The 19372-nt window shown below is 41.2% G+C and overlaps 1 protein-coding gene across 7 annotated transcripts; it reads left to right on the top strand.

Annotated features, from left to right (window-relative positions):
• Positions 1-316: 316 nt before the first annotated feature.
• LOC144025467 (protocadherin alpha-C2-like) lies at positions 317-18933 on the top strand. 7 transcript variants are annotated; one of them, XM_077531495.1, is made up of 3 exons: positions 317-2955; positions 15897-15933; positions 17131-18933. In XM_077531495.1, exons 1-2 carry the CDS (start codon positions 550-552, stop codon positions 15906-15908), a joined length of 2418 nt encoding a protein of 805 aa, XP_077387621.1. In that variant the 5' UTR covers positions 317-549; the 3' UTR covers positions 15909-15933; positions 17131-18933. The 7 variants fall into 7 exon arrangements, with proteins under 7 accessions (XP_077387621.1, XP_077387620.1, XP_077387625.1 ...); XM_077531494.1 differs by having other exon boundaries at positions 17128-18933; XM_077531499.1 differs by lacking the exon at positions 317-2955 and adding an exon at positions 3466-5831 and having other exon boundaries at positions 17128-18933.
• Positions 18934-19372: the final 439 nt, after the last annotated feature.

Below are 19372 nucleotides of genomic sequence, written 5' to 3'. Positions count from 1 at the left end.
ATATATAGTTACTTATTTAAAATTATCTCTCATTGTTTTTACTTTTTTGTGGGGGGTGGGGGCTCTTGAAAATTAATATTATTACAGTAGTTGACTACTCAAGAGTTGAGTAGTCTACTTGTGCTGGTATTGGTCTGGAAAAGAAGTGGTATAGAACATCCCTAATAATTATCAGCATCATCATCATCATCATCTGAGGAAAACGTAACCTATATTCATGGAACACATTACAGTAAGGATTACAACCGTTTTACACAGTACATTGTACATAAAGACAGAGGGTGGCGCTGTACAGCCTTGTTGTTATGAGCAATCCATTTCTAAATGCAAAGACGGCAAGCGGGCGATTGTTCCATCCCAAAGTGCGAAGGGGGGAAAAGGGACAGCTCCGTGGTGCTGAAATCCGCACGGGAATGGGCCACGCCGCACGTGTTTATTTGACTCGATGTCGGATTAAAGCTGTTATTACTGTATTTGGAGTAACAGCTTGAGGAGTAGGCTAAAAGCAAACCTATTTCGTCACCTTGAGTAGCGTGTGAATTGGAAATAATGGACTTCTACGAGACAATGAAGCCACACAAAAGGTACGTGCACCTCATTGTGTTGCTGTACACGGCGCATGTTTTGGCTTCCGTGACTCATTATTCCATCCCCGAGGAGCTCAAAGAAGGATCCGTTGTTGCCAACCTTGCAAGCGATCTCAGTTTGGACGTTGCAAGTCTGTTTAGAAGAAAAATGCGGGTCGACATCATCGCTAACAAAAAATATCTGGATGTGAACAAAGAGACTGGTGAATTGTTTATTGTGGAGAAGATCGACAGGGAACATATTTGCACGACTAAATCGACATCATCCTGCTATCTGAAACTGGAGGTAACGCTGGAAAACCCACTGCGGATTTTCAACATTGAGTTAGAAATACTGGACATGAATGACAACGCCCCGCAGTTCAGACGTGACGCCATTCATTTGGATTTGTCCGAGTCCACCTCAGCAGGGGAGAGATTCTCTTTAAGCAATGCAGTCGATCCGGATGTAGGGAGCAATTCAGTCAGCACATATCATTTGAGTGAAAGTGAGCATTTTAATATTGAGGTTCAGACGGGCAGAGATGGATCCAAATTTGCTGATTTGATATTAAAAAAGACATTAGACCGAGAGCAGCAGGCAATGCACAATTTAATACTAACGGCAGTAGATGGCGGTAAACCTCCACGTTCCGGCACTGTCAGTATTATTGTTCATGTTTTAGACACAAACGACAACGCTCCTTTGTTTGGTAAATCAACATACAATGTTAAAATAATGGAAAATTCTCCAATTGGAAGCCTTGTTATTGATTTAAATGCAACTGATTTGGACGAGGGCTCCAATTCTGACTTAACATATTCATATAGTTTATATACACCAGAGAAAACACAAGAAACTTTTCATTTGAATCCTTCTACTGGTGAGATTACTGTTAAAGGAATGTTGAATTATGAAGATTTTAGGATTTATGATATGGAAGTTATTGCAGCAGACAAAGGAGTCAATAGTTTATCGGGACAATGTACAATACAAATTCAAATTGAGGACATGAATGACAACCATCCAGAAATATCAATTAAATCATTTCATAGTCCAGTAAGTGAAAATATTGATGTTGACACAGTGATAGCAGTTGTCAGTGTGAGTGATAAGGACTCTGGTGACAATGGCATGGTGGATCTTCACATTCCACATAATATGCCTTTTAAACTGAGAGAGTCAGCCGATAACTTTTATAAGTTAGTCGTTTCGGAACCATTAGACCGTGAGAAGGTTCCAGAATATGACATCACCTTCACTGTCATGGATAGAGGTTCCCCTCCTTTAAGTGACAATGAAACAATGACGCTGCAGCTGCTGGATGTGAACGACAACGTCCCACACTTCCCTCAGTCCTTTTACACCATACGTGTGATGGAGAATAACGCTCCAGGCGCCTTGCTCAGTTCCCTCAGCGCGTTTGACCCTGACCTCCACGAGAACCAGTACCTAGTTTACTTCATCCTGGAGAAGGAGATCGCCAACACCTCCATGTCCATGCTGTTCTCCATCAATCCAGAGAACGGGAACCTTTACGCACTGAAAACGTTTGACTATGAGATGGAGAAGGAATTTCTGTTCCACATCGAGGCCCGAGACTCCGGTTCCCCTCCGCTCAGCAGCAACGTGACGGTCCACATCATCATCGTGGATCAGAACGACAACGCCCCAGTGATCGTCTCTCCGTGGCGAGCGCACGGCTCCGTGGTAGAGGAGAAGATCCCCAGATCCACGGATAAAGGCTCTCTGGTGGCCAAGGTGATCGCCTTGGACGTGGATTCGGTGCACAACTCTCGCGTCACCTACCAGTTCCTGCAGGTGACCGACGCCTCCTTGTTCAGTCTGGACCAGTACAACGGAGAGATCCGCACCATGAGGATGTTCAGTTACAAAGACTCGCGCCACCAGAGGCTGGTTGTGGTTGCCAAGGACAACGGGGAGCCCGCTCTGTCTGCTACAGTCACCATCAAGCTGTCCACGGTGGAAACGGCCGTGAAGCCCTACTCGGACATGACGGAGGTGCCTCTGGAATACGACATCTTCTCGGACCTCAACCTGTATTTGGTGATCGGTCTGGGCTCGGTGTCCTTCCTGCTGCTCATCACCATCTTGGTCACCATCGTGCTCAAGTGTCAGAAGGTCAAGCCCAGCAAAGCGGCTCCTCCCTGCAGGAACAGTGTGATCAGCGAGAGGAACTCCACCATCGCAGATTCCACTCTGGTGTCCAACGATGCCTACTGGTACAGTCTGTTTCTAGCAGAGACCAGGAAAGGAAAGCTGGTGGTCAGGCAGCCCGTGCCGAAGGGCTCCAGGTACATCGTGTCCAGTATTCCCAGGAGCACAGGCGTGTCAGAGACCAGCGACTCCGCTCCTTCCACCTTGCAGGTATGAATAATTTACTTAAAAGCTTACATATTTACCAAGAGAAAATGTATTTCCGACTGCAGTTTTCACATAAATCACAACAAACCTTACAAAAATATATAGCATGTTGTAGCTAATTTCAGGGTATTCTCAACAACTATCATTCAAAATACAGGAAAAAAATATCATAAATTTCACTTTTCTTACATGTTGAGTGGTGAGTAACCAGAAAGGGGCGCTGTTTGACAAGTAAAATACCCCATGACGCCATGACAGTGACACATTGCAATCTGGGCAGACGGAAAAAACCCGCACAGTTGTTCAGACTGATATCGCCGATCTGAAATTGATATAACAAATTACCTTCACGCAGCTTGTCAGGGTGAAACTCATAAGAGAATATTGGAGATCAAGACCAATAGAGGAATTAAATTATCTGGATTACAAATATTTTTTGTCCGAGCTGAAAAATGGACTCGCACACAACAATGGGGTGCGTTTTACTGATGCGTTCTTTTAAGAGGTACGTGCTGCTCTTTGTGCTACTTTCCTTTGTTCACCGTGCATCAGCTTCAGTCACACATTATTCAATTCCCGAAGAAATGAAGGAAGGATCAGTAGTTGCCAACATTGCCAACGATCTGAGCTTGGATGTTAAAACGCTAAACAAGCGGAAGATGCGGCTGGATATAATTGCAAATAAGAGATATCTGGACGTGAGAAAAGAGACTGGTGAGCTGTATATTGTGGAGAAAATTGACAGGGAAATCCTTTGTCCCACTAAAACATCAGCTTCTTGTTATCTAAAACTGGAGGTGATTTTAGAAAATCCTGTGCGAATTTTTAACATTGAGTTGGAAATAATAGACATTAATGACAACACCCCTCAATTTAGGAGAGACACAATTCATTTGGATATATCTGAATCTACTCCCAAAGGGGAGAGATTCTCTCTCAGCAATGCAGTCGATCCTGATGTTGGAAGTAATACAGTAAAAACATATCATCTGAGTGAAAGTCAGCATTTTGGAATTGAAGTTCAGACTGGAAGGGATGGATCAAAATTTGCTGAATTAATACTGAAAGAGACATTAGACAGAGAGAAGCAGGCTGTGCACAATTTAATGCTAACGGCAGTCGATGGTGGTAAACCGCCACGTTCTGGGACTGCCAGAATTATTGTCCAAGTATTAGACACAAATGATAACGCTCCTCTGTTTGATAAATCTATTTACAATGTTAAAATAATGGAAAATTCCCCAATTGGAAGCCTTGTTATTGATTTAAATGCTACTGACTTGGATGAGGGCTCAAATTCTGATTTAACATATTCATATAGTTTATATACACCAGAGAAAACACAAGAAACTTTTCAATTGAATCCTTCTACTGGTGAGATTACTGTTAAAGGAATGTTGAATTATGAAGATTTTCGGATTTATGATATGGAAGTTATAGCAGCAGACAAAGGAGTCAATAGTTTATCAGGACAATGTACAATAAAAATTCAGGTTGAGGACATGAATGACAACCATCCAGAAATTTCTATTAAATCTTTCCAAAGTCCAGTAAGTGAAAATATTGATGTTGACACAGTCATAGCAGTTGTCAGTGTGAGTGATAAGGACTCAGGTGACAATGGCATGGTGGATCTTCACATTCCACATAATATGCCTTTTAAACTGAGGGAGTCCGCTGATAACTATTACAAGTTAGTCGTTTTGGAGCCATTAGATCGTGAGAAAGTTGGAGAATATGACATCACCTTCACTGTCACGGACAGAGGTTCCCCTCCTTTAAGTGACAATGAAACTATGACTTTAGAACTGCTGGATGTGAACGACAACGTCCCACACTTCCCTCAGTCCTTTTACACCATACGTGTGATGGAGAATAACGCTCCAGGCGCCTTGCTCAGTTCCCTCAGCGCGTTTGACCCTGACCTCCACGAGAACCAGTACCTAGTTTACTTCATCCTGGAGAAGGAGATCGCCAACACCTCCATGTCCATGCTGTTCTCCATCAATCCAGAGAACGGGAACCTTTACGCACTGAAAACGTTTGACTATGAGATGGAGAAGGAATTTCTGTTCCACATCGAGGCCAGAGACTCCGGTTCCCCTCCGCTCAGCAGCAACGTGACGGTCCACATCATCATCGTGGATCAGAACGACAACGCCCCAGTGATCGTCTCTCCGTGGCGAGCGCACGGCTCCGTGGTAGAGGAGAAGATCCCCAGATCCACGGATAAAGGCTCTCTGGTGGCCAAGGTGATCGCCTTGGACGTGGATTCGGTGCACAACTCTCGCGTCACCTACCAGTTCCTGCAGGTGACCGACGCCTCCTTGTTCAGTCTGGACCAGTACAACGGAGAGATCCGCACCATGAGGATGTTCAGTTACAAAGACTCGCGCCACCAGAGGCTGGTTGTGGTTGCCAAGGACAACGGGGAGCCCGCTCTGTCTGCTACAGTCACCATCAAGCTGTCCACGGTGGAAACGGCCGTGAAGCCCTACTCGGACATGACGGAGGTGCCTCTGGAATACGACATCTTCTCGGACCTCAACCTGTATTTGGTGATCGGTCTGGGCTCGGTGTCCTTCCTGCTGCTCATCACCATCTTGGTCACCATCGTGCTCAAGTGTCAGAAGGTCAAGCCCAGCAAAGCGGCTCCTCCCTGCAGGAACAGTGTGATCAGCGAGAGGAACTCCACCATCGCAGATTCCACTCTGGTGTCCAACGATGCCTACTGGTACAGTCTGTTTCTGGCAGAGACCAGGAAAGGAAAGCTGGTGGTCAGGCAGCCCGTGCCGAAGGGCTCCAGGTACATCGTGTCCAGTATTCCCAGGAGCACAGGCGTGTCGGAGACTAGCGACTCCGCCCCTTCCACTCTGCAGGTATGAGTGAATTGCGTATACATTTGGTCAGCGGAATACTTATTTAAAATGTTATATATTTAGAGTTTCACCATGCATGAGAGGGATCTCCCGTTTCATATAGACACCAGGAGAAGAGCACAAAATAATTCCCAAGGCATCAAATATATCATGGAACACTATGAAAGCAATTACCAGTGGAAAAATATAGCAAAACACCAACAACTAGACATCCCATCAAACAGCTTTGAGACTAATTTCTTGCATGCTTTTGTCGTTTAAATTGGAAGACATGTTTGTTGGTCAAGAGGCTTTACAGCAATATTGAAGGAGATGCAAGAATTTCTGTCAACTACTGGCTGTATAAGCCTATACTGGAACAGGTTTTTATTTTGTTTTATTTGTGTGTGCGTGCATGCAAATGTACAGGTTGTTGGTCTCATTAATAGTGGAAAAGCTTTGAAATGATTTATCTTTGATTAGGGGTGTGTAGACTTTTTTTTGTTTTAGCCAATGTACTGTAGCTGCTCTTTTTTGTAGTTGATAGGTTGAATGTGAGGCAAGAACTGCACTGCCGCCCCTGGCTGTGAGTCACACGCCACTGTTTCTGTTATGCTCCCTATGAATTAGCCGCTTTGTAAACTTTGCTTCTGTGTGGGGCCGCGGAGACTTTGGGAGGATTTCACGTCTCTGAATTGCAATGTCGCTTGGTCCTTGCTCCACAATACGACACACAACCATCCGAAGTAATTCTTTTACTACCATTTGATAGACCATCTCAATTCTTTCAAATGAGCATCAAGTATTATCAAGGATCCTCCACTGAGGAGTTATAATTGAGGAGCATCTAATGTTTCCATTGTGTGGAAGCCTCCGAGCTTCATGACAGTGACAAATGAACGGGCTGGAGCCCAGTTAGATTACAGCCCAGCAGGACTTCACATATTAAATAGTTCATTCTTTGTTTTGTAATTTATCGATTATTTTAGTCTAAATACTTAATTAAACATTTTGCCGGGTCTCTGTTTCATCTGGGCAGCATTTAATTTTGAAATGACTTTTAATTATGCTGGTTAATGGTTACTATGCAACAAAAGTCTGTATCTTCTCAAATGCATTTTGTAATGTCAAAAAATACAAAAGTACTCTTAAAGTTTTGATAAGAGTACACAGTTATTCCATTGCATATAATAGTTTTTTAAACTAAAACAGTTGTGTAATTCATTCGTGTTAGTTTTAATAACGTATCAATTTTAGAATAAATGTCATTTAAATGTGTTAGCTTTTGAAATTAAAGTATTTTCATTTTATCTATTGCATGATGCACATCAACACATCAACAGTGTGGACAAGTCACTACAAAAATATGCTTCGAGTGAGGGTTGTGGGAGCAAGTGGGGGATTGAGGCTGAGCAAACCCGCCAACAATCGGCTCTGCTTGTAACAGTAACATACATAAATTGTGGAGTAGTTTCATCAGGAATTGCACTTGAAATACAAAGTATGAAAGTGGATGTGTTGTGATTGTAATAATTCAGACACGGAACTGCAGATTAATTTGTGAGAAAATGTCAACCATATGACCTCATCTTTAACTGCTTTCTGGTAAATGTTGACATTGGTGAACAAACCTAGAATTTGTTCAAACACGTTTGGTCAGTATATGTTTACTGCAAATAAGGCTTACTTGGTTTGTTGTGGGGCTTTACCATGCTCGTTTAAAATGACAAGTCAAGATGTTTTTTTTTTTTTTTTTTTCCAAAAAGTGTTCATGCTTTGAACACTGACTTCTATTTTGAACTATATAAGACTGTATATGTGAACATAGAACACAGTATGGGTGACACCCCAAAGCATATTTGCAGGCCTATGGCGAATATAGTGCTTTGCTCAAGGGCACATCACGCTATTGTGATATGATAGTATCCCAGCTTCTCCTAGCAAGGTGGTGGTGGGGGTGGGGGGTGTATTTCTTATACTCAAGTCTCAGCTCAGACGTTTTGTTTATGGAGGACTTTAAAAGCGGTCGCAGCTGTAACGAAGTGATGCACATAATAAAAGTTGAACGTAAAACGAGACAATTAAATATGAAAAAAAAAAAACTACAATAAAGTTAAAACAATACAAATAGGACAATTGTTTTTGAATTTATACAGGAAAAAAATACATGTAAAATAGTTCAGCGTGAGTCGTGATCGGATATATTAAAACAATAGTATGGTGGCGCTGTTTTAAAATATTTCAACGAGAACTAACACGTCATCAGCCACTTTCTTCATAGGGCGGTTCTTAATAAACTGGATGACTTTGCTGAAATGAGCCTCGGTTCGGTCAGTGCGGTCATTCTGCCGATCAGTATTATCTGGAATACATTTGCAAAGACGTTTGTTGGATTATTTTTTATGCCGGATTTGGACTGCATAAACGCGTTTGGACGCATAACTGAGGTGCAGTGAGCGCGCATGACAATGAGGTCCGTTCTATTTACGCAGCCTGCACGGCGAAGGTACGTGCTGTTGGTTATTGTTATTCTCTCTTTCGTTCATCAAATATCCACATCCGTTACCCATTATTCCATACCCGAGGAAATGAAGGAAGGATCCGTTGTTGCCAACCTTGCTACCGATCTGGGATTGGATGTTAAAACACTGAATCAGAGGCAGATGCGCCTTGATATTATTTCAAACAAAAAATATTTGGACGTGAACAAAGACACCGGGGAGCTGTATATTGTTGAGAAGATTGACAGGGAACATATCTGCCCAACAAAGTCGCCAGGTTCTTGTTATCTGAGACTTGAGGTGATCTTGGAGAACCCGTTAAGAATTTTCAACATTGAGGTCGAAATAATGGACATGAACGACAACGCCCCTCAATTTAGGAGAGACTCCATTCATTTGGACATATCTGAATCCACGCCAAAAGGAGAGAGATTCTCTCTCAGCAATGCAGTCGATCCTGATGTTGGAAGTAATACAGTTAAAACATATCATCTGAGTGAAAGTGAGCATTTTAACATTGAGGTTCAAACAGGGAGGGAGGGAACAAAACTCGCAGATTTGATACTGAATAAGGTTTTAGACCGAGAGCAGCAGGCTGTGCACAATTTGATACTAACGGCAGTAGATGGCGGTATACCTCCACGTTCTGGCACAGCGAGCATTATTATTCATGTTTTAGACAACAATGACAACTCCCCTCTGTTTGATAAGTCTATTTACAATGTTAAAATAATGGAAAATTCTCCAATTGGAAGCCTTGTTATTGATTTAAATGCTACTGACTTGGATGAGGGCTCAAATTCTGATTTAACATATTCATATAGTTTATATACACCAGAGAAAACACAAGAAACTTTTCAATTGAATCCTTCTACTGGTGAGATTACTGTTAAAGGAATGTTGAATTATGAAGATTTTAGGATTTATGATATGGAAGTTATTGCAGCAGACAAAGGAGTCAATAGTTTATCAGGACAATGTACAATAAAAATTCAGGTTGAGGACATGAATGACAACCATCCAGAAATTTCTATTAAATCTTTCCAAAGTCCAGTAAGTGAAAATATTGATGTTGACACAGTCATAGCAGTTGTCAGTGTGAGTGATAAGGACTCTGGTGACAATGGCATGGTGGATCTTCACATTCCACATAATATGCCTTTTAAACTGAGGGAGTCAGCCGATAACTTTTATAAGTTAGTCGTTTCGGAACCATTAGACCGTGAGAAGGTTCCAGAATATGACATCACCTTCACTGTCATGGATAGAGGTTCCCCTCCTTTAAGTGACAATGAAACAATGACGCTGCAGCTGCTGGATGTGAACGACAACGTCCCACACTTCCCTCAGTCCTTTTACACCATACGTGTGATGGAGAATAACGCTCCAGGCGCCTTGCTCAGTTCCCTCAGCGCGTTTGACCCTGACCTCCACGAGAACCAGTACCTAGTTTACTTCATCCTGGAGAAGGAGATCGCCAACACCTCCATGTCCATGCTGTTCTCCATCAATCCAGAGAACGGGAACCTTTACGCACTGAAAACGTTTGACTATGAGATGGAGAAGGAATTTCTGTTCCACATCGAGGCCCGAGACTCCGGTTCCCCTCCGCTTAGCAGCAACGTGACGGTCCACATCATCATTGTGGATCAGAACGACAACGCCCCAGTGATCGTCTCTCCGTGGCGAGCGCACGGCTCCGTGGTAGAGGAGAAGATCCCCAGATCCACAGATAAAGGCTCTCTGGTGGCCAAGGTGATCGCCTTGGACGTGGATTCGGTGCACAACTCTCGCGTCACCTACCAGTTCCTGCAGGTGACCGACGCCTCCTTGTTCAGTCTGGACCAGTACAACGGAGAGATCCGCACCATGAGGATGTTCAGTTACAAAGACTCGCGCCACCAGAGGCTGGTTGTGGTTGCCAAGGACAACGGGGAGCCCGCTCTGTCCGCTACAGTCACCATCAAGCTGTCCACGGTGGAAACGGCCGTGAAGCCCTACTCGGACATGACGGAGGTGCCTCTGGAATACGACATCTTCTCGGACCTCAACCTGTATTTGGTGATCGGTCTGGGCTCGGTGTCCTTCCTGCTGCTCATCACCATCTTGGTCACCATCGTGCTCAAGTGTCAGAAGGTCAAGCCCAGCAAAGCGGCTCCTCCCTGCAGGAACAGTGTGATCAGCGAGAGGAACTCCACCATCGCAGATTCCACTCTGGTGTCCAACGATGCCTACTGGTACAGTCTGTTTCTAGCAGAGACCAGGAAAGGAAAGCTGGTGGTCAGGCAGCCCGTGCCGAAGGGCTCCAGGTACATCGTGTCCAGTATTCCCAGGAGCACAGGCGTGTCGGAGACTAGCGACTCCGCTCCTTCCACCTTGCAGGTATAATGACACATTTGTCAAACATCTGCAATGTTCTGATAACCTCAGTAATTATACATCGATTGAACTTATGGGACCAAATCAGCACCATCTTTGCTGTGATTCACTAGCCTTTTAATTATAATCTTGATGCCATTAAATCTAAAACTAAATGCAGCACCAATCAATTCAAATCAAATTTACACTAAATAAGCCTGAGATGGAAAGGGAGCTATTATGTATATATATATATATATATATTTTATTTTATTTTTTATTTTATTAATGTAATGAAATAAAAAAAAATACTTTAGGAAAAAATAATGAGGTGGTAAGTTTTAAATTAATATATTTTTTAGCATAAAGGTGACAATAATTTTAAATAAGATGTTAGATTAGGCCTATTTGACAGACAAAGCGCTATACGTTGAGTTGAGTTGAGACCTAATTAGATAGGTGATTTGCACATGGCAGTTATATTGCTTTGACCTTTCTACTTGCAATGACCTTCCTTAACACTAAGTGGTTTCGTTTTCAGCGGCAACCTGTTTATGAATTACTCTTCTGCAGTACAAACATTTGTTTTACGCACGGGTAGTAATGTTCAAAAGTTTTAAAAAGATGATCAAAAGACAAAATAATGATACTTTTACATACTGTCAATAATAGTGTTGTTGCTTTTTGTTGTTTGTTTTTTTTTGCATTGTTGCAAAACAAAACAAACTACAAACTAAGTCTAAAAAAAGTGGAATGTTGTATGGTTTTGGCACACAAATCACTTTGTCACTCCCACAATGGAGTTTTATTATTTGTACTATTTGGGAAATTATTCTTGAAATGAAAAATAATTTGAAATGCTTTTGCTGTCTACATGATATGAGATTTACATAATGTAGCATCAAAACGGTTGCACAATTGGTTGGTTTTCTGTTGTCACTTGGTTTTGGCCCTACTCAGTTTACTCTCACTCTTTTGGTGGCACTTTGCAGCCTTCCATTTGAGTGAATATTATTTAAACACATTAGCTTGTTTGAGGTGGAATGCTTTTAATTTGACACATCAGATGCACTTGCATATTCAAGTTTGTTGTGGAAGGGGAAGTATTTATTAGCACACAAGTGGAAATGAAACTTAAATGGCTGGAGAGTTGGCTTTACAAATGAATGAATGAATGAATGAGAGATACATGTAAACAAATTTATTGTATATTGTATGCTATAAGGAAATTTAGTCAATTGGGAATACATCATCGTTACATCATACATCATAATTTAGTTTATAATTTACAGCAACTATATGCCCACTCATAGTTTACTGTATAAATTGAAAAGTGTGACTATTTGCTCTAAAGAAGTATTACTTTAGCTTTTTAATGACATCTTAAGTATTATAGGACATATCATACATTAGATTTTAATTAACCTAACACAAAAAATGATCAAGTATACTTTAAAGTTGACTATGAAGTGTGATAATTTAATGCTAACATATGCATTTTAAAACGACTTGTAGATGGTTATCGTTACCTTATTTTATTTTTATTCAATGTAAAACTCACTTTGCTGAAGTTTATTCATTAAATTAATGTAAGATATAACGGCGCGTGTCTGAAAACATTTGTTTCCTATTTCGTTATGAAAAATATAATCAAATGCTCAGGGGGCTATTTATAAATAAACGTCGGAATAGCTGTCGTTTTTAAAAAGTTGTAAGGACTCTTTAGAAACGATTTTTGTCGCTGCTGTCCACAAAATCTCACACTTGATGAAGTCATCAGTCTCGCGAATTCTCATTGGAGGAGGAGTAGATAATGTGTTCCAGTCGTGACGTCACATTGGACAAAAGGCGAAAAAATAGGGTCGTATTAACGTCCTCGTCGTGCTTATTCGTTGAATAGGACAGCGACTCTTTCACCTCTCGGCGCGTTTTAAAGGATTTATCATCAACATGACGCACGTCTTCCGTAAGTTAGTCGAGTCGCGCCCACTTGTCATGTTTCTCTTTTTGTGCACATTGGTGGGCACGGTGTCGTCGGTCACCCACTACTCGATTCCTGAAGAGATGGAGGAAGGTTCAGTGGTTGCTAATTTGGCGTCCGATTTAGGCTTAGACGTGAGCACGCTGAACAAGAGGAAAATGCGCATCGATGTTGTGGCAAATAAAAAATATCTGGATATCAACAAAGACACGGGAGAGCTATTTATTTTGGAGAGAATTGACAGTGAGTTACTGTGTACTTTCAAAATAACGGCGTATTGCTCTTTGAAATTGGACGCAACTATTGAAAATCCCATCCGTATGTTTAACATTGAAGTAGAAATCACGGATATTAATGACAACGCTCCTCATTTTCGCCGAGGCACCATGCATTTGGACATATCCGAGTCGAGCCCTGTTGGAGAGAGATTTTCGCTGAATAATGCAGTGGACCCGGATGTTGGAGACAATTCTCTACAAAATTACCACCTGAGCTCCAGCCAACATTTTAACATCGAAATTCAGACGGGGAGGGATGGCTCAAAGTTTGCAGATTTGATTCTAACAAAGGTGCTGGACAGAGAGCAGCAGGCTGTTCATCATCTCATCCTCACTGCCGTGGACGGTGGCGTTCCCACGCGCACGGGCACGGCCAGCATCATTGTTCGAGTCCTGGATGTTAATGACAACGCCCCAACATTTGACAAGGACAAATACTTAGTGGAAGTGATGGAGAACTCCCCTATTGGCAGTCTGGTGATTCAATTAAATGCCACTGATTTAGATGAAGGTTCTAATTCTGATGTGCTTTATTCATATAGTTTATACACATCAGAAAGAACACAGAATGTGTTTAGTTTAAATCAAGAAAATGGTGAAATCAGAGTGAGGGAGATGATTAATTATGAAGATTTGAAATCTTATGAAATGGAAGTCATTGCTAGTGATAAGGGGCTAAACTCCTTATCTGGTCAGTGTAAAGTGACTGTACAGGTGACAGATATGAATGACAACCACCCAGAAATTTCTATCAAGTCATTTCAAAGTCCAGTTAAAGAAAACATACCTGTCGACACAGTGATAGCAGTTGTCAGTGTGAGTGATAAGGACTCAGGTGACAATGGCATGGTGGATCTTCACATTCCACGTAATATGCCTTTTAAACTGAGGGAGTCCGCTGATAACTATTACAAGTTAGTCGTTTTGGAGCCATTAGATCGTGAGAAAGTTGGAGAATATGACATCACCTTCACTGTCACGGACAGAGGCTCTCCTCCTTTATATGACAATGAAACTATGACTTTAGAACTGCTGGATGTGAACGACAACGTTCCACACTTCCCTGAGTCCTTTTACACCATACGTGTGATGGAGAATAACGCTCCAGGCGCCTTGCTCAGTTCCCTCAGCGCGTTTGACCCTGACCTCCACGAGAACCAGTACCTAGTTTACTTCATCCTGGAGAAGGAGATCGCCAACACCTCCATGTCCATGCTGTTCTCCATCAATCCGGAGAACGGGAACCTTTACGCACTGAAAACGTTTGACTATGAGATGGAGAAGGAATTTCTGTTCCACATCGAGGCCCGAGACTCCGGTTCCCCTCCGCTCAGCAGCAACGTGACGGTCCACATCATCATCGTGGATCAGAACGACAACGCCCCAGTGATCGTCTCTCCGTGGCGAGCGCACGGCTCCGTGGTAGAGGAGAAGATCCCCAGATCCACGGATAAAGGCTCTCTGGTGGCCAAGGTGATCGCCTTGGACGTGGATTCGGTGCACAACTCTCGCGTCACCTACCAGTTCCTGCAGGTGACCGACGCCTCCTTGTTCAGTCTGGACCAGTACAACGGAGAGATCCGCACCATGAGGATGTTCAGTTACAAAGACTCGCGCCACCAGAGGCTGGTTGTGGTTGCCAAGGACAACGGGGAGCCCGCTCTGTCTGCTACAGTCACCATCAAGCTGTCCACGGTGGAAACGGCCGTGAAGCCCTACTCGGACATGACGGAGGTGCCTCTGGAATACGACATCTTCTCGGACCTCAACCTGTATTTGGTGATCGGTCTGGGCTCGGTGTCCTTCCTGCTGCTCATCACCATCTTGGTCACCATCGTGCTCAAGTGTCAGAAGGTCAAGCCCAGCAAAGCGGCTCCTCCCTGCAGGAACAGTGTGATCAGCGAGAGGAACTCCACCATCGCAGATTCCACTCTGGTGTCCAACGACGCCTACTGGTACAGTCTGTTTCTAGCAGAGACCAGGAAAGGAAAGCTGGTGGTCAGGCAGCCCATGCCGAAGGGCTCCAGGTACATCGTGTCCAGTATTCCCAGGAGCACAGGCGTGTCTGAGACTAGCGACTCCGCTCCTTCCACTCTGCAGGTAAAAATATGTGCTACTTTCACGACAGTGTTGAAGAGTAACGAGTATATCTAGTACTGGGTCATAGTGCAAAATTTTTTCAATGATACAAAATGTGTTAATTTAATTAAATATTTTAAACTATGTCAAAGAGCAGGCTGGACACTAGGAGAATAATCAAATAAATATTTTTTATGTTCTACTTTTTTGTGGTGCCCCATTTGTGGACTTTGTACAAACATTATTATATATTTCCACTTATAGTGTGTTGCGTTGATCCTTGCAAACTATTTTCATTTCAGATGTTTTCTTTTATTTCTCTATTTGAGTGGAAGAACTGCTTGTGCTTGTTGCTTGTTTATCTCCTTTTTTCTTAATATGCCTTAAGAAGAAAAAAAAGAACAACATACTAAAAATTTTGTTTTATTTACTGCTGTTGATGTTAGGACTGGCAGGGTTATTAATTCCAAACTATTATTATTAGAGAGGGCATTGTGGGTATGGATCCAGGTATCAGATCAATGTATAAGAATTATGTTAAATTCCATTAATAATGTCTTCTCTGAGTTTGACAAAGCAGCACCCTCCAAACTAAACAAAATTAGACCAAAATTAAGCAATATTAAAGCAAATTCATTGAAACTACTTTGGAGACTTTCTCTCATGTATACATTTTATTTATTTATATCCAGGTAAGTGTAAGCACTACTACTGATATTTTAGTCTGTAATTTTTGTTCAGGGCTTCAGCTGCTGAATCTGGTAACTGTGTTCACATCATCTCTGCATGAAAGCACTCATCACATGATACATTATTAACAATGAATTGTTTTTATGGGCCCTGTAATAACCTGATCTCATCCTTTCTTTTTTCTTCCCACTCTCTAAAGTACCCTAAATGAGGGAGGTCCACTCTGCAGCTTGGAGGTATGCAGGAGTCTCTCTCCCTCTCATCCTATGCACTCTTTACTAATTGTTTTGTTTTCCTTTTTGTTGTTGCCACTCTTCTCAATTTTTTTTTTTTTTTTTTATTGTTACCCAAAAGTCATATTGTTCACCTCTTCATGTCCACATTTTGCCTGCAGTTGAGCGCATCAATCACATCCATAAAACAAACCAAATGCATGACAAGAAAAAAAAAAAAGCAACAGCAATAGGGTTTCCATCTTTAAATTCTATCAGAACATGCACATTTTTGCAAAATAATCCTAATCTTGGTCACAATAACTACATGCAATGAAGGGTAGCCTTTCCGTTTTGTTGTCAAGATTGACACAATTTTATTATTTACAACATAAGTGACGACAAAGTGATGGGTCAACTGCAGCTAGTCCTTAAATGCACCCGTGACTTGTACTTGTACTTATTCAACTACACTGAACACAACTATAAATGCAACATTTTGCTGTTTATGTATTTTAGCGTGACAATTTATTGTGGGTAGCTTAAGACTCACATGCATTAGTTGTGTTGCACTGCATCAGGCAAAATGGTCCATAAAATACAGAAAAAGTGCACATTTTAGAGTGGCTTTTATTATTATTATTATTATTATTATTATTATTAATATTAACATCAACAACACAGATTTAGATTTAGATTTTTCAGTAGCCTATATTAGTTTTGACTTTTGAGTCTTTTATATTTAATATTTCAGATAACTAGGCCTTTTATGTACATAACAGTGTTACATTTATATATTTTTAGTGTACTTGCTGACTTTATTGTGCTAAAAAAATTGCTCAAAGGAATGTGAGGTTATTTTGTTCCCCTCCAATAGCTCAAATTACAAATCAATACAAACTAATATTTGCTATTATGAAATGTCTGTACTTGGACCTTTACTGTGCTGTTTCAGACTAACCTTTTTTGACACTTTTCATATGTGACCTATTTTTATTTGTGTAGGGAATGTGCAAAATGAGCCCAGTTACCTAGCAACCACGCTCATATTTCCCAAGCATTCTGTATTCAATGATAGTGTGTACATTCAAGTATCTGTCAAACCCTTTCTGTCTCCTGCCTGCAGCCTCCTCCTCATCTTACAGTCTCATAATGCCAGCTTGACCTGTCACATATTTGTCCCTAGTTTTGTAATAAATCTTTTTTTTGTCTCATAAGCAGGCATCCACAACCAGCAGCACTAGATCCACATGAAGGCCAGAACTCCCCCAGCTGCATATCGGACCAATCGTGACGGGAGAGCTCCAGAGGAAAAGCGATAACCTGGAATTGACATCATTCCCACACCCGTCATGCTCAGCCTGGTTCCTCGTTACTTGACACCCAACTGAATGCTGCGGTGTACATGAGGAAATAACCCCCACCCCTTCTTTCAATCCCGTCTATCTGTATTCTTTAAGCACATGAAAAGCCAATCTTAGCCTTTTTGATAAACTGTTCAGTGTGCACGGTATGACCGCATGACTTCAATCACACTTCATTCCAAAAATATGTCACATGCAAGCGATGTTATTTGCCAAGAAACAGACTGGATGTGAATAGTCCAAGAAGCCAAAACAAAGGGACAGTGTGAGTGGAATTGCCTGCATGAGACTATATTGCCTCTTTAAAAGGACCACTCATAATGTGTACAGTATTTTACATTTTGATCCACTTTGTCTCTCATTTTCTGCATTAATGGCAGTGGAAATGGCACAGTATAATAGATGTTAAAAAAGCAACAACGAGCGGTTTGTCGGAATGGAATTGGGATTTTATAAATAGTGGTTTTAGGTTGTGTAAATGACATTGTGAGCAAAGCCCACAGTTATGAATGAGTGTGCTGAATGATTCATGAGAATTTAGTGATATTCTGTACCATAAACAATGCCCGAGCCAATTGATTTTGATAACTTAAAATATTGGAGGGTAAGAAAAAAAAATAAAATAAAAATTCCAAAAACATGCACCCAAGTTCAAACTGCTTTGAAATGCTGGCCAACTATAGAAAAAAAGTAGGCTACATTCAACCCATGTACATTCCAATGGTAACTATAATGTGGTGCCTAACTTACACATTATGTTAACAAATACAGAAAAGTGAGGCTTTTTGTCAGTGTTTACCTGCCTTCAATTGTTTGTTTTTGCATGGAATTGCCTTCATAGTTTTCGGTCGTGTTCAGCTCATTGTCTGTATCAACTAGAAGTGCGGTAAACACTATAGAAGAGGAAAAGGACAATTATGTACAGTGTCATGCGTTTTCCTTCTGCAATAAACACAAATGTGCTTGAACATGAATTACTCAACTACTGTACTGTCGATACCACATAATGTGTATCATATTGTTTACTTTGATCATTTGTGTCGCGTAATGTCAACAGTGTTCTAAAATTGTGTAAAATGGTACAATATTCAATACAAAATGTTTTCAGTACTGGAATCATGTATTTGTCACCCAATGAAAGCTTTGCTCAGGTGATTTATTGACAACAGAACTAAAGGTACCACATGTACATATACAATATGTTCATGTTTTCTTTGTAATGCTTGTGTTTGCATTTCTTGTTAAAATATGTACATTTAGGTATTTACAAGGCCTTTCCCCCATTTATGTACTGAAGATAAACATCTATATTCAAGAGTACAAACAATTATGAGAAAGACTTTTCACTTTAAGAAGCCATAAACTAGCTAATAAACACTCAGAAAATGATACAATGAGATGAAACATAATTGAGCTGATGGGCTTGAATAAATCTGTCATCTTCATTTTTTTCAGTGCCAATCACATTTACAGTATATACAGTAAATATGACATCTATATTGTGCAGTCAAACACATTAGCACATCTTACATGTTGAAGTTGTGATGTTTTACAGGAAGCAAATACTAAAGTGCATTGTACAGTGGTGACAGTGAAATATATAATCGTGTGTGTAACGTGATCTTATTGTGTGACAGACAATAAAAAACAAAATATCTAAGTGGTCACTTTATTTTAAGATTCTTTGTGTTGATGATGCACATGAACAACAGACACATTTTTTGTCAGTGGATGCTTACATCACTTCATTGTTTGGCCTGGCCTCGCAGCTAAATGGTCCAAAGGTGCAATACTGTCTGCAGTGTTGCCTCCTGCCTGGTCTCCAGGGAAATGAGCTCACTGACACATTTAAGAAGAAAGGCTCTGTTATTATATGTTATGTAAGTCATTTAAAAGGCATATAGTTCTTATTAATATATCCGATACGGTACTGTAGTGACCTACTGACACATACAGCACACTCAAGGTCAAATTACTGTATTTACAGTCTCCCTTAGTTGGGATGCTACATACAATTATTGTTTCATCTAAATTGCTAAAGAGAAATACACAAGTCAGTATGTAACGACTGTTATGAAACCACCGTCCACGTTCAAGGG

The sequence above is a fragment of the Festucalex cinctus genome, chromosome 9 (assembly GCF_051991245.1).
Source record: "Festucalex cinctus isolate MCC-2025b chromosome 9, RoL_Fcin_1.0, whole genome shotgun sequence".
In the NCBI taxonomy this organism is placed as follows: domain Eukaryota; kingdom Metazoa; phylum Chordata; class Actinopteri; order Syngnathiformes; family Syngnathidae; genus Festucalex; species Festucalex cinctus.
The sequence above is the reverse complement of the archived record's forward strand: the minus strand, read 5'-3'. Positions and strand labels throughout refer to the sequence as shown.